Source organism: Diadema antillarum, unplaced genomic scaffold (genome assembly GCF_040938485.1).
Source record: "Diadema antillarum isolate AM-2024a unplaced genomic scaffold, OU_Dant_1.0 seq00000063_RagTag, whole genome shotgun sequence".
NCBI lineage: Eukaryota > Metazoa > Echinodermata > Echinoidea > Diadematoida > Diadematidae > Diadema > Diadema antillarum.
Window position 1 is genome coordinate 1185412 of NW_027271166.1, and position 14247 is coordinate 1199658.

General features: G+C 40.8%; 1 protein-coding gene across 1 annotated transcript; it reads left to right on the plus strand.

Annotated features, from left to right (window-relative positions):
• Window positions 1-10852: 10852 nt before the first annotated feature.
• On the plus strand, window positions 10853-13581 carry LOC139725865 (myogenesis-regulating glycosidase-like). The gene is made up of 2 exons (XM_071636942.1): window positions 10853-11089; window positions 11830-13581. The coding sequence occupies exons 1-2, from the start codon at window positions 10853-10855 to the stop codon at window positions 13579-13581; spliced, it is 1989 nt and encodes a 662-aa protein (XP_071493043.1).
• The last annotated feature ends 666 nt before the right edge of the window (window positions 13582-14247 follow it).

Genomic DNA, 14247 nt, shown 5'->3' on the forward strand with positions numbered 1-14247 from the left:
TTGGATAATTGTCTCCATATCTTTTGTCCAGTATGTTTCTTGCAAAAACATTATGTTTACTTTTTGCTGTTTACACCATTTATATATCTGAGTTCGTTTAAGTTTGTTCCTTAATCCTCTCACATTCAGACTAAGCAAATGACATACAGAAGAAGACATTTAGGGAGTGGATGCTTTCATCTTTTTTTCGCTGTTTTCTTCTTGGGTTTCTGCTTTCTTTTAGATGTCTGGTTCACTTTACCACGCACTTTTCCTGTTTCTAGAGACTCTGCCGAGAGATCAGACTGGTGCTGAGTGATGTTATCTTCCTCGCACTCTGAATATTCACCTGATTCGGGCTCGTCTTCTTCAGAACAGGCACTGTTGTCAGCTGAGTGTTGGTCGCTCAGTGCGTTGGTGTCAGCTGGCTTTCCATTGTGTTCGCGAATAGCGTCGCTGTGTTGCCTAGCTTGCTCGATGAATTGCGTAATTTTTGATTGCTGCTGATTGGACGGTTTTTGGGGTGCGGTCTGATCAGCTGTCTCTGACTTCTGTTCAGCGGGACGAAACGCAGCGGTGGATTCCAGCTGTTGGGGGTTCGCTGCATCCGAAGATCGTGGGCTGTATGACTCATGGAATGTATGATTCGTGGGTGTCGGTCTCGTGACGTGCACCACTTGGTTGTTCCAGCCAGACTTGGGTACAACCAAGTCTAATTACAGAACAAGTTCACCTTAATCAACTGACTTTTTTTTCCTTTGTTACGATTCAATTACAGTTTGTCCATGCATTTCTTCATCTAAAGTATGTTTTGTCTCATCGTAAACAAACGACGTGCATTTAAATCTCATTTGAATATGTTAAAGTTACATTGTACTTTACTTTGTTTATATGCAAATGTCATATTGTTTACTTATTTTCCTTTAAACGTTCACTGATGTGTTCTTCTAATATCGCTTCATTTTTAATTATCATTTTTGTTAAGGTAAAGGTGTCCTTCATACTATTCACTGGAAGTACACTAGAGATCAGAGCAGTTTGGTAAAACCTAATACTTTAATGACGTGAGAATCTGTTTATAATTGTTGTTTTAGTTCATAGCATCTCTTAGCTGGGACTACGTTCAGGCTGATATCCAGCAAATTTGTTTTTGAGGAAGCTCACTTTACGCTGTAGATCTCCATGGGCGTAAATCCTGGGGGGGGGGGGGGGGGATGGGGGATGTATTCCCCCCCCCCCCTGAAATGGAGGAGGGGGATGGCCTGTACAATCATCCCCCGCCCCCCCCCCCCCCCCCGAAATTTGAGGGGGAAAATGGAGGAAGCAGAAATGTGATTGTATCAATTTTGGCATATTGCATGACGTTCGTACGCCCGTCTCCAGACAGGTAACAGAGCTGAACAATCTTGTAGGATAATGTATACATAATTTTCTCAAGCGCTCGCAAAGACAGTAATATCGACTTAGGGTATGGCCCAGACGTTGACAACGTCAAATAGTATAGGCCTACACGTAAACAAGTAATTCCAAAATTTCACCAAAAGTGTGCGCCAGGTTGCTTAATTTCAGGTCTGAAAATGCAAAATCTTCCTCGTCTGAGAGGGGGGGGTACCCTCCCCCTCCCACGCCCTCCCTTCACTTGGTCGCTCCGCTCCCTCGCACAGATATTCCAACTCCAAGTCCCTCCCCCACCCACCATCATTAAAACAGAACGATGCCCCTGGGATGATTGTTTTATTGAATTAAATCGAGAAAATGAGAAAATACAATACCTACAGGAAGATAATACCGGTACGTTATTACATACAAAGAAATGGAGATCCATATTACCATTTTATTGAATATATTTGGGCATTATTCAGGGCTATGCTACGTTTTTAAAGGGGGGTCAAAATCGCCTGTCAGTCAAGAAGAAAGAAAATCAAAAGATAAGAGAAACAACAACAAAAATTCTTCGTTCTTTCAAGGTCTCATTTTCCGCCAAAAGTCGGCTGACAAGCAGAAGAAAAAAACCCAAACAAACAAAAACAAAAACAAAAAGTCTTCATATTTTTGCTGCCACTTCCCTCATACTTTATATTTCATGCAAAAGAGTGGTACATTCGATCCCTGTTAAATGTGTGTGTGTGTGTTGGGGGGCGCCAAGCTTCCCCCCCCCCTTCCGCTGGTAAAAAAAAAAGAATAATAAACTTACCAAAATGGTAATTCAAGGGTTAGTAAACTGCTTTTGAAATCGACATGAAAGGGGTTTCAAGAAATAAGATATTTTTCTACTATTTGTTTTAACCACAATTAAAGAGGTATTGAGCATGAAACATTGTTCAAAAAATCCGGAGTCGACAAAATATTGCGATTCAGCGTGATTTCTGGTTGGCATTTTGAATATAAGCAGGATGTGCGCAGTGTAATCAGAACATCCGAACGGCAAAGAGAGTCGTTGCAATGTTGCGCAATGTGATGTAGTATGTACACCTTTGTACCTTGAGTTACGCTTCGTTATATCAAAGCTAGATCATTAATGATTTTGCAGTGTTGCTTTACATACTAGTCTATATCAAAATGCCTTGCATTGCCAATAATAAGACTTGACCTGGGCTATTTCCTAACTTTTTCATGTATATAAAACACACACACACACACACACACACACACACACACAAACACACACAAACACAAACAATAATATTAGAGGATGTTCTAAGGTGCAGATTTTGGATATCCCTCCCCCATTTGGTCACTTCGACGCCCCCTCGCTGGTCATATTTTACCTCCCCAAATCATGAACATGAACCGACACCCTTGACTACCAGTGGCGGATCCGCCCCCCCCCCCCCTCTTAATTTCCAAAGCGAAAAAATATAGCTACAAAAGGCAGTTTTTGGACTGCAAAATGTCAAAATTTCAAGCTCGATCGCATTTAATCGCTATGCCATTATCCTGATGTTGCTGCCAGTAATCGCTAGCAGTTGCGCCCGGTGCGCCCCCCCCCCCCCCACCCCTATTCCAAAATATAGCTACAACCGGCAGTTTTGGGACTGGAAAAAGTCAAATTTTTCAACCTCGCTCGCATTTAATCGTTATGCTATTCTCCTGATGTTACTGCCGGTAATTGACAGCAGTTGCGCCCGTTGCACCCCCCCCCCCCCCCTTAATTTCCAAAGCCAAAAAAGTATAGCTACAAACGGCAGTTTTGGGACTGTAAAATGTCAAAATTTCAAGCTCGCTCGCTTCGCTCGCTCGCATATAATCGTTATGTCATTCTCCTGATGTCGCTGCCAGTAACTGCCAGCAGTTGCGTCCGGTGCGCCCCTTAATTTCCAAAGCGAAAAAAATATAGCTACAAACGGCAGTTTGGGGACTGTAAAATGTCAAATTTTCAGGCTCGCTCGCATTTAATTGTTATGCAATTCTCCTGATGTTGCTGCCAGTAATTTGTCGTTTCACACCGTCATTCCATAATCCATAAGAAAAAATGACTGCGCAGTGGAATGTATCACATTCCGTTATGTATTGCAGTCCCCATTACAGTTTCCAAACTGACAGCACACGCACATACGCGCACACACACATACACACGCACGTACGCACAAGCATGCATACACACCCTCAAAATTACTTTCCCACGAGGTGCCCCCCCCCCCCCCCCATGTCTTGACCAACCCGCCACGGTATGCCACTGGCTGCACCCGTCCGGTTATGGGCTTGTAATCGTGTGTGATGTCGCCGATCATCCCCCACTCCTCAGCACCGATTTACGCCGTTGAGATCTACACAACGTAATGAGCCACATTGGCTTTCAATTTGCCAACTGATATTATCATTAAATATTTCTGACTGTATGCAATTAAGGCACTTTAACAGGTCAACCCGCTTATAGTTTACAGTGCTATACTACACACAAACACGCTCACAACCTGCACAGTTCTAATGATTTTCTTCTTCTACTAATCCAAAACATGTAGGGGCAACAATAACATTGAAGATATGGAGCATTTCCCTATAGGTTATACATTCTAAAAACTGTTTAAAAGCGTGCCGTCAGACAGACGGAATTTCCTTTCCCCCCCCCCCCCCTCCCGTATATTCATTCATGATTTACACATCTCTTCATTTGACCCTTCACTATCGTTTAAACTTAGGAGTTCTTGCAGAGCAAAAGATAACTTCAGGTATATAGGTTCTGTTGAACTTTAGGAGACCGCACACTGACACGACTGAGAAGATGTATGTCATCCAGATAATAATTTTCTTCCATAAAATTCTGTCTATTAACAATCTTACCTGGTGGAGCTACACAAGCGACATAATTAGCTTCTGTGGGCAGCGGATAGTTCCACCGTTTTACGAGGTCCGTTCTGGTCGTCAACTTGGGAACCATGGCAACTGTCTTCCCTGTACTCAGTCGGGTCGTTCCACATGTCACTTTTATTCCTGGGCATATTGATCCGTTATCGCATGACAAGGTGCCCAAGACTTGGTTCAAAATAAACAAATATAAACGGATAAAAAGAACTTATGGTCATTAACGGTCGTTACCCGATCACCCCCGTCACTGTACAGGCATGCTAACCTGGAAACATTAAACTGCACATTACTTGAATATGAGACCATTCTGAAGCAAATAATTTTCACACAACAATAGATATTATTATAATGCACTCTTAAATGAATCCCACAAGGATTGGAACATTTGATCATCCCCAGCATTCCCACTGATTCCCACTGATTAGTTACTAGCCATCCCCTTTAAGTTACTGATTAAGTCGAATCCACTCTCTTTGTCAGAATGTTGGTCAGAAGTCATTTACGTGCTTTCACATGGTGTATGTGGGTAGAAGATAACTTGATCGAGGAAAAAAAACAACAACCCGAAGTTCTGGCTATGAAATAGTGAGATGATGTCACTGTTGTATACAATACCAAGATATACTGAACAGCCCCATTCACCTATCAGGATGTGTGACATGGTGATAGATTTGTATAGGCCTATTATAAAGGCGCTTAAGTAACAGACAATGGTTGCCTGATCCACAGGTTCCAGGATGCTAACTTCTCTCACTAATGTGCTACCTGACAGACAATGTCGATTTACGTCTTTAATTCAATTATCGTTAGAAGACGTTGAGTCGTACAATACATGTATTATATTGCTTAGGTTTGTACCTATATCCTGTTAGGAATAGTTTTACAAACACAGAAAATTCTAACTCATAGTCATACAGGAATATTGAGTCAATATTCACACGTGTTTTGTTTTGTTTTTACTTTTATTTTTTAATTCTGTACACTTGTACTTCGATACTTATCTGAGCTACAATTATCTACTCACCAGAGTTTGCGGTAACAAGCACATGTAGAAACATTCGCTGCCACCGGGCCATTATTATCTGCACTTCGGACAAAGTCAACACCTCAAATTTATCAGACAAGTAGAGTGAGCTGACATTTACTTGCCTCCCATCGAGCGGCTATATAGGATGACAATGATTAACATCCCACCTTGATTTTGCACGAAGTACGATGACAGTTCAGCTGTAAAACGAGCGATCAGGGGTTGCCAAGCAACAAATCCTCAGATCGGAAAAGGCACAATCTAAAAAATAAAAAAATAAATAAAAATAGAATACTATAGAGACGAAGGCTATCATCGTCAAGAGTTAATGATAGCAATACTGGTGTATAGCTGAAAACCTTTTAGGTGTTTATTTGTGTGTGTTTGTGTGTGTGTGTGTGTGTGTGTGTGTGTGTGTGTGTGTGTGTTATTTGTGCCTGCGTACGTGTGTGCGTCCATGTGTGTCTTCAGCGTCATTACCTATTTACAAGTTTGAAGCATAAACATCATGCAGAGGCTCTCAGAATAATTGCATTCGTGTGATATTGATGACTGGTATATATTTTGTGAGTCGAACAATAGACTTTGACATTCATCGAAATTCATAACTTGCATGGTCTCAGGCACTCAAAAATATCGTTTGGAATACCGTTATGGTGATTTAATCTCTTAGTCTATACTGTACTGGTTTCTGTGGTATGATTATTGGTAAAAGTATGATGGCAATATATACACTGACCTTAGATAGAATTTTGATATTATACCAGTGCATATATTATACGCTTTGTGTTCTATTCATGAATAGCGACATTATTCCAAATTTTCTCCATTTTATCTTTTATTGTTGTCATGCCGTGACGTCACGAACTGTTGTAGTCTTCTCAGCCATGATTCATAACTTTTGAACGGATTGTCCGATTTTCATCAAGCTTCACTGGTGATAATGTATTAGTAATTACTATACGAATTGCTGACGCTGCTCCTGCTTCTCTTATTGTATAACTATTATTATCAGAAATATTACACCTTTTACTTCTTCTTTATTTCTTTTTTTCCAGCTTCCATCACAACAGGAATGCAATACAGAAAAGGTTGGCTTGAAAGGTGCAAAGATGAAAGGGAAACACAAAGGGTATAAACGCAAATATAAAGCCCTCTTTCTGTTGCACAACACAACGATTTTATGTACAAAACAGAATGTCTCACATTGCCGCATTTTGCAACTGTTGTGGGTTTTTGAGACAAACATAATATTATGTTGATGTGTGCTATTGATGATTCGTCCGAGTACACCAATGTAATCGTTGCTATAGAAACCTTACGTATAAAGGCAAGTAGATGTTTTTGGTTTTTTTTCAACGAGGTCCTGATTATACAGCAAAACGAAACGTGATAGCTTGCTGAAGACAAGGACAATGATATACGTCAGCGGTATACTAGGCCTACAGACGAATATTGGTACGTGGGAGTGCCATAATAAATAAGCCTCAATATAATATGTGTGCTGTCAGATGTCGGGTCGTCAAAAATATGGTTCTAAACGCAAATTTCCCTCCTTTCGACCTTTCGACCATTCAGCATTATTGCTACACTTTTTGTGCACCATACAAAGGAATACATAAGGTGTCATCACTTTGGGCCCCCACACTTTTTTCAACCCGGAAGTACGTAAGTGGCACTAAAATAGAAATAGATAGAGATCTTGAAGTATGGCGGCGGTAAGGTTAAGTGTTTTCTCTGAAGACCTTTTTTTTTATAACACCCGGAAATGGGAGGGGAGAGAATGAGCTGACGACCTTGTGGTTTTTTTTTTTTTTTTTTTGGGGGGGGGGGGGGGTTTGTTTTTGTGTTTTTTTTTGGGGGGGGAGTATAATTTATATAGATGAAAGTTTGATTTGGAATGAGCATTTGCATCATGTTACAACGTGTATTTGCAAAAATATAGGGATTATTTCCAAGCTGAAATTCCTCCTTCCTAGTTCAACTTTATTTTTATTATATAATTCCTTAATTTTCCCGTATAAGTTATTGTAATGTTGTATGGGGAACTTGCGGCTCTACCAAAATAGATTCTATTTTCAAATTACAAAAGAAAGGTATACGTATTTGTACTGGATCGCATTTCCAGGCTCATACTGATTCTTTATTTCATGAACTTAAAACATTGAAGGTTTCTGATTTGAATATCATTCAAGTAGCAGTAATTATTGCTTAAATATATTCATGATCAACTTCCATCATCGTTTAATAACATGTTTAGGTTTGATACTTCTGTCCATTCGTACCCTACTCGTATATGTAGAAATTTCCATTTTTTTTAATCCCAAATCATTAGTGACACATAAATCTATAAGACATTCGGGTCCGGACATTTGGAATAATCTCCCGGACAATATAAAGTCTTGATGAAGTATTTATTCTTTGAGAGCTTCACTAAAACGATATTTGATACAATCATTCTCCCCACTCTTCAAGATAACAAATGTTTATGGTAAATGATTGCTATTTTTGTTTTCAATCTCTATTTTCTTCCTTCAACTGCATCTTGCACTCACACCTGCAACTGCACTGCACCCACCTGATCACTTTCCTCCAAGAGAGTTGTGACGTTGGATAGTCCTTTTATGAGGCCTCCATCCATTTCAAGCTTAATCGCTTACGATGGTGGTCTCCTGCATTCAATGATCTCTGTTATTTACTGAAAAATACTGTATATTTTATTTCATGTTTTTGTATATGTACACTGCTCAATGCAATCATGTGCACCTGTGTGTATCTATTTGTATACTGTTATCGATTTATTTCACTGCACTTGCTATTCTTTGTCTTTGTACTTTTTGAAATTTGTATTTAAATTGTATCTGATTAAATGCAGAAATAAAACAAATCAAATCATATTAAAAAAAAATAGAGCAATCCCAACAGAAGGTGGGACCCACCCTTTATGTGCTTTACTTTTGAATCGTTTTTGGATGTCTCAGCCATTCCAAAACTGATTTTCATCAAAGTAACTTTGTTTGAATTCCTCTTAAAATGATTTGCTCTGTTTTATCTCGCAAGTGGTATGCTGAGATCTCTCAAAAAGTTAAAACCCAATCCTCATTTTTAACAAAAAAAAAATGGAACAAAAGACATTGGAATGCACCTTCCCCTCGACTCAGCATAACTTGCATGTTTCTATGATATTAATGTGACTAACAAAAGACATGGCGAGGGAACATGCAAGTTATGCTGAGTCGAGGGGAAGGGGCATTCCAATGTCTTTTGTTAAACATTTCAGTACCTTAGCAATAATTGACAGATGAGGTCATCTGAGGAATATTGGTTTGGAAGGATTTTTTTGTGGGCGTTCCCAAGTAATCTGAAGAAAAATAAAAGAAGAAATCGTTAAAAATATATGGAATGTTATTTGAAATTCGTTTCACCTCAAAAGTGATGATGAGGGTATCATAAATCAACACAAATCAACATGCATTTGGATTTCAGGGGCCCTTTAATCGCTGTCCAGAAGTTTGCGCGCGAAAACAGGTAATATATTGAGAAACATTTTGGTCAGTGGTTACTGTTGCATGGGACGGCAATGGTTAATTGATTATAGTGTGTCTGTGCACGGACCTTTGCCTTCTTTATCACTCCTTTTGACTAATCTGCATATAAATAAGATCTACTCCCCAAGACTCCCAGGCTACTAATGGGTAGATGAGCCGATTGTGTATATAGGGTCAGTATCATACAGGAATAAAGTGCTGCTGATTTTACAGACACTGACAGACTTGAATTTCGAACACAGCGCTTCAAACTCAAGGTGAGGAAGTACATTATAATAATCATAACCTTAACTGAAATTGTGACAACGTTTTATATTGCCCACTGTATGGTGTTTTCCACACAGATATTCGACAAGGTTGGGAAAATGCTGCTTAGTATAGGCCTACTATGAACTAATAAGGCATTGATTCTGACGGTCCATTCTTTAGTGCGAAATAGTGAGATAACAGTGCAGCTCATATTACAACGGTGAGTTAATCCTTCAACGCGTATGCAGCAAAATGCATGTACAATGTTGTTTAACTATTACTATATACAGGCTTAACTTTCAGTGGGATTGGTTATGATATAAAATATACTTATGTATGGACGGTGTGATGCTGTCTGAATAGGAATGTCAAGACTATCATACTAAATTTGATCATTACTCACATGATTAAATATCGATGGGAATCTTGGGATATGTTTTTGGCAGATTATGATATGTCCAACTAAGGATTTCCACGATGCTACATCGCAATTGATAGTGTTGAAATGAAAGCTCTATAGCTGCCCCTTTCCGACAACAGCGTCGAATTCTATAGTGTATGCTAGCTACTTACTTACATTTGAATTTTTACATAAAGAAAAATAAAACCTTACAAACTTTCACCAGTCCCGTCTTTTCTTCTTGACTTCGTCTTCATAAACCTCAAAATTTCTTATGTAAAACTCTCCTGATTGTAGCTCATACATAAGACACAATCTGCTCCTATTTCCGTCTGGAAAAGATTCATCATTTTAAGCTGTCATACTACTATGTACACTGTAAAAACATCGGTGTTAGATTTAACACCACGGGTGTTAAATCTAACACCGATCAAACTTCAATAAAGGACCACACCCATAGGTGTTGAAAATGCACTGTGATGGTGTTGAAAAGTGTTCACCCGACACTTCGTGGTGTTAATTTGACACTGTACCTGGTGTTATTTTGACACTGTACTGGTGTTAATTCAAAAATGACACCACATGGTGTTGATTTGATATTTGTTGGTGTTAATATCAATGGTTTAACACCCGTCCAGCTTCAATAAGAGACCACACCAGCTGGTGTTACTTTGGTGTAAATTTATTTTCACTTTTTTCAAAAATCTAGTATTTTAATTTAAAATTCTTGATCGTCTTGTTTAAATTAAAAATCAACAAGAAGTGCAGTTACTAAGAAACTCTTCAAAAAACAGTTTAAAATTTGGAAATGACACCCGGAGGTGTTAATTTAACACCACAAATGAGCACCGAAACTTTAACACCAGCTCGGTGTTCACGGACTTTTTGCAGTGTATCCCTCGTTCTTCCGACCCAGATACAATGTACCAAAATACAAACAAAAGAGAGACTCTGACAATAACTATATTGTTCACCTAGGAGCAAGGGCGGCAACGACATTCTTTCTGTAATACAAGTCTCATCCATAGACAGAGCATGCACTATACACTTATAGATCAACTCTTAACATCTATACTGTCTGATTTGTCGAGATAATTCTGCATTGTGTTGGTTTTGCTGCGTTAATGTGTAATTGTAACAACACATAATTAGCACAGGGTCCTAAACAGCGGAATTAAATGGGATTTTACCCTTATAGTAAAGACAGCCACAAATGGTGTTTCCATAGAAGATATTCTGTCATTTCTCAGGTATAGATCCCAGTAGCGCATGTGATATACTCCTTATTCAAGATGGCCTGTTTCTGTGTCTCTTCAGTTTTCAGAAACGGTCATCATTCTCAAGATGGCCAAACCACCGACGGTAGCCATCGCAGTCGGATTCTTGACGGCGGCCGTTGTCGCTGCGGTGTTGTGTGGCGTCCTCCTCCCCGAAGATCCGCCACCACCGTCGCGAAAATACGCCGCGTCCATCGCGGGAAGCGAAATCGAGATAATGAGATATTCCAACGTCACGCTGCTGAGAGGAGAACTTGGTGTCACACTCGACAAGGAGATCATGCCCTGCGCCACCAGCGACGAGGTAGGGAAAGGGCGAAAACTGAGAGAAAGAAGGTGTCTACTGTCTTTTGATCAACATTATACTTTTTAGATTTAATTTCACGATCGTAGGCAGACAACATACACACATTCAACCTCGCCTGTATAATAACATAATGTCGACTTCGCACAAGTCAAAATTTTGTCAGTCGACAAACTATACCCCGGATGGATATCAATGTGTTGTGCATTAATCTATTGTGTAAACCAAAACTGACGTTAAGTTGAAAGATATTCTCCGCTCTCGTTGCATGCAACTTAAAACACATAGTAGGGGTTCCTATCGGCACAGAAAATGTTGAGGAAAAACAAACGTTGACCAAAGAATCTATTTTCACTTCTTGTGCTTCTTACAGACGTTATCATAAATTTCAAGCTCTTACAACATAAAGAAGCATACATAATAATACATACACTGACATATCCAATACATGCACAAGAAAGCATTGATTCCGTTGAGCGAAATCGTACAAATTCACCACCCATTGCCGATGTAACAATCTGTACAAAATGAGTCATATTGCCGTCATGTTTGACATTGGCCTCCTTTAATATGCTTACGTAGATGTATGTGATGCTTGTAGAGGGTCGACAGACCCTTCATACTATGTTCTTTTTTCTTCTTTCTTTCTGTCCATTGTTATTGGTTATTAAAAATCGTTACGAAAGTTCTAACAGCATCTCCCGAATCTCTCCTCTATTTCGTTCATTTCAACACTTCAGAATGTTATTGAATGCCAGGAATGGGAGTCTGAAGCAAGACTGGAGGTGAGTGAGGAAGGAGGGGATGACGTCACTTGTCATCATTTCAAATGGAGTGCGACCTCAACGGACACTGTCCTGCAAGACTGCTACGATATTGACGACGCTTACTGGTATGGCACTGGTGCCATCTTCAACCAGCACTGGCCGCTCAACGAATGGGATCAGCCAATGAGAATTTACGCGTCGGCGAATATTTATCGCGACCCGACATGGTACGGTTCTTTGGTTGAACGTTACTGGGTGTCGTCGAGTGGAGTGGCGATCCGCGTGTCCCACAACACCCCCCTCTACGTCAGCATCAACCACAGGCAGAATGGCAAGATCTGCTTCAGAGGGGCGTACCCTTCGGACGAAGATACCTACACTTCCTACAAAAACCCGGACAGCTCGGCTCCCATTTTAGACTACAGGGTATGTACGTCCGAGAACGTCCGGCGAATCCACGAGTACATGACCAACAGATTTGTAAAGAAACCAACAGGTCTACCGGATGTTCGAATGATGCGGTCCCCCATCTGGTCAACGTGGGCGCGCTATAAGAAGTTTATCAACCAGAGCATCATTCTCGACTTCGCACACGAGATCTTGGATAACGGATTTAACAACAGCCAGCTTGAAATTGATGACGGTTACTCGTACAGGAACTTCGGAGACTTCATCTTTGATGAGGTGAAGTTCCCTGATCCAGCTGGAATGATTCGAGACCTTCACGATCTAGGCTTTCGTGTAACGCTGTGGATAACACCATTCGCCAATCAGAATACGGATGCGTGGATAGAAGGAGACGGTCGCGGTTACTGGGTGCAGAATGCAGACGAGACAACGGCTGAGGTTCTCTGGTGGAATGGTCCGCGCGCAGGAATGCTTGACGCCACAAATCCAGAAGCCGTTGATTGGTTCGTCTCAAGACTAAAGCAGGCGCAGGCAGAATTCGGCATTGACTCATTCAAATTTGACGCTGGCGAGACGCAGTACCTTGGCAACCATCGCACCTACAAGCTGCTGAAGAATCCGTGTGAATACACGACGAAGTGGGTCCAACTTGCAGAGCACCTTGGCTCACAAATCGAAGTCAGGTCATCCTTTGAAAATCAGCGGCAACCCACTTTTCTACGTATGATGGACAAGGACTCGAAGTGGGGCTGGGACAACGGACTTAAAACCTTGATCACTACTGCGCTCACCTACAGCGTCCTTGGGTACTCTTACGTTCTACCCGACATGATAGGCGGTAACGGCTATCCATTCTTTGGGATTTTCCCCGACAAAGAGCTCTACATTCGCTGGCTGCAGATCACCGCTTTCCTTCCCGCCATGCAGTATTCGATCTCTCCCTGGCAGTTTCCCGACCCGGCGGTCACTGACATTGCGCGCAACTGGACCAATTTCCATGAGAGCGTGATCACGCCCATGCTCGTGAGGCTGGCAGAGGAAGAACTGATTCCGCACGGAAAACCACTGATTCGCCCTCTGTGGTGGATTGCGCCAGATGACCCCGAAACGTTTACCGTCGATTCTCAGTTCCTCGTCGGAGACGACCTACTGGTGGCGCCCATCCTTGAAGACAGAGGACGAAGCCGTGACGTATACCTTCCGGCTGGTCAGTGGGTTGATGAAACTCATGGGGTTACTGTCGACGGCGGAAAGTGGTTGGAAAGTGTCAGCTGCGAGCTACATGAAGTTCTTTACTACACAAGACAGGGAGTGTAGACTTCAAAGAAAACAACTTCTTCACATTATTAAGATTGTACACATTGTACAAAACTGTCCTTTTTTTTTTTTTTTTTTTTGCTTAGATGATATCACTGCTGTCATCCTGTGCTCATTACCAAGTGATAATTGCCTAAGCATTGCCAAAAGAGGTGACTGTTGGAACGTGTATAAACAAATTTAATTATAAGGCCGTGAGATATATGCCTATGCGTTTTTAATAACACTTGATATACACAAGGTCATAATTGGCTTTATAAACAAGAGATCAAACTTCTTGCCAACTAAAATTATCGCGTTGTTTAGACGACATCACTGCTGAGATACGTTTTTTTTTTTTTCCGGCTAATTATGATAGTAATATGATATGTGATTGACGATCATTAAATGTCAACTTGGTGATGATAGTGCTACTTTAAGCCTTTCTGTGCCAGAGACATTGGACAGTGTGTATACAACACTATGAGGTTTTCTGTGTCACTCGGCACTTCAAATCACGTCAATGGTTGATCACATAGAAGAGAGACAAAACAAAAAGTTGTCTGATGTACACAACGCCGCCGTTAATTTCAACGGCATGATAGATAATGCTGCTGGCTCTCTTCTTAACTTGCAGTCAGCGTCCATGACTGTGTAGGCCTATATGTATCAACCTTTCGTGTCGTA

Coding starts and splice junctions, on each gene's coding strand:
- LOC139725865 (XM_071636942.1), top strand. CDS start 10,853: ATGGCCAAACCACCGACGGTAGCCATCGCAGTCGGATTCTTGACGGCG. Junction 11,090..11,829: donor CCTGCGCCACCAGCGACGAG/GTAGGGAAAGGG, acceptor TCAACACTTCAG/AATGTTATTGAATGCCAGGA.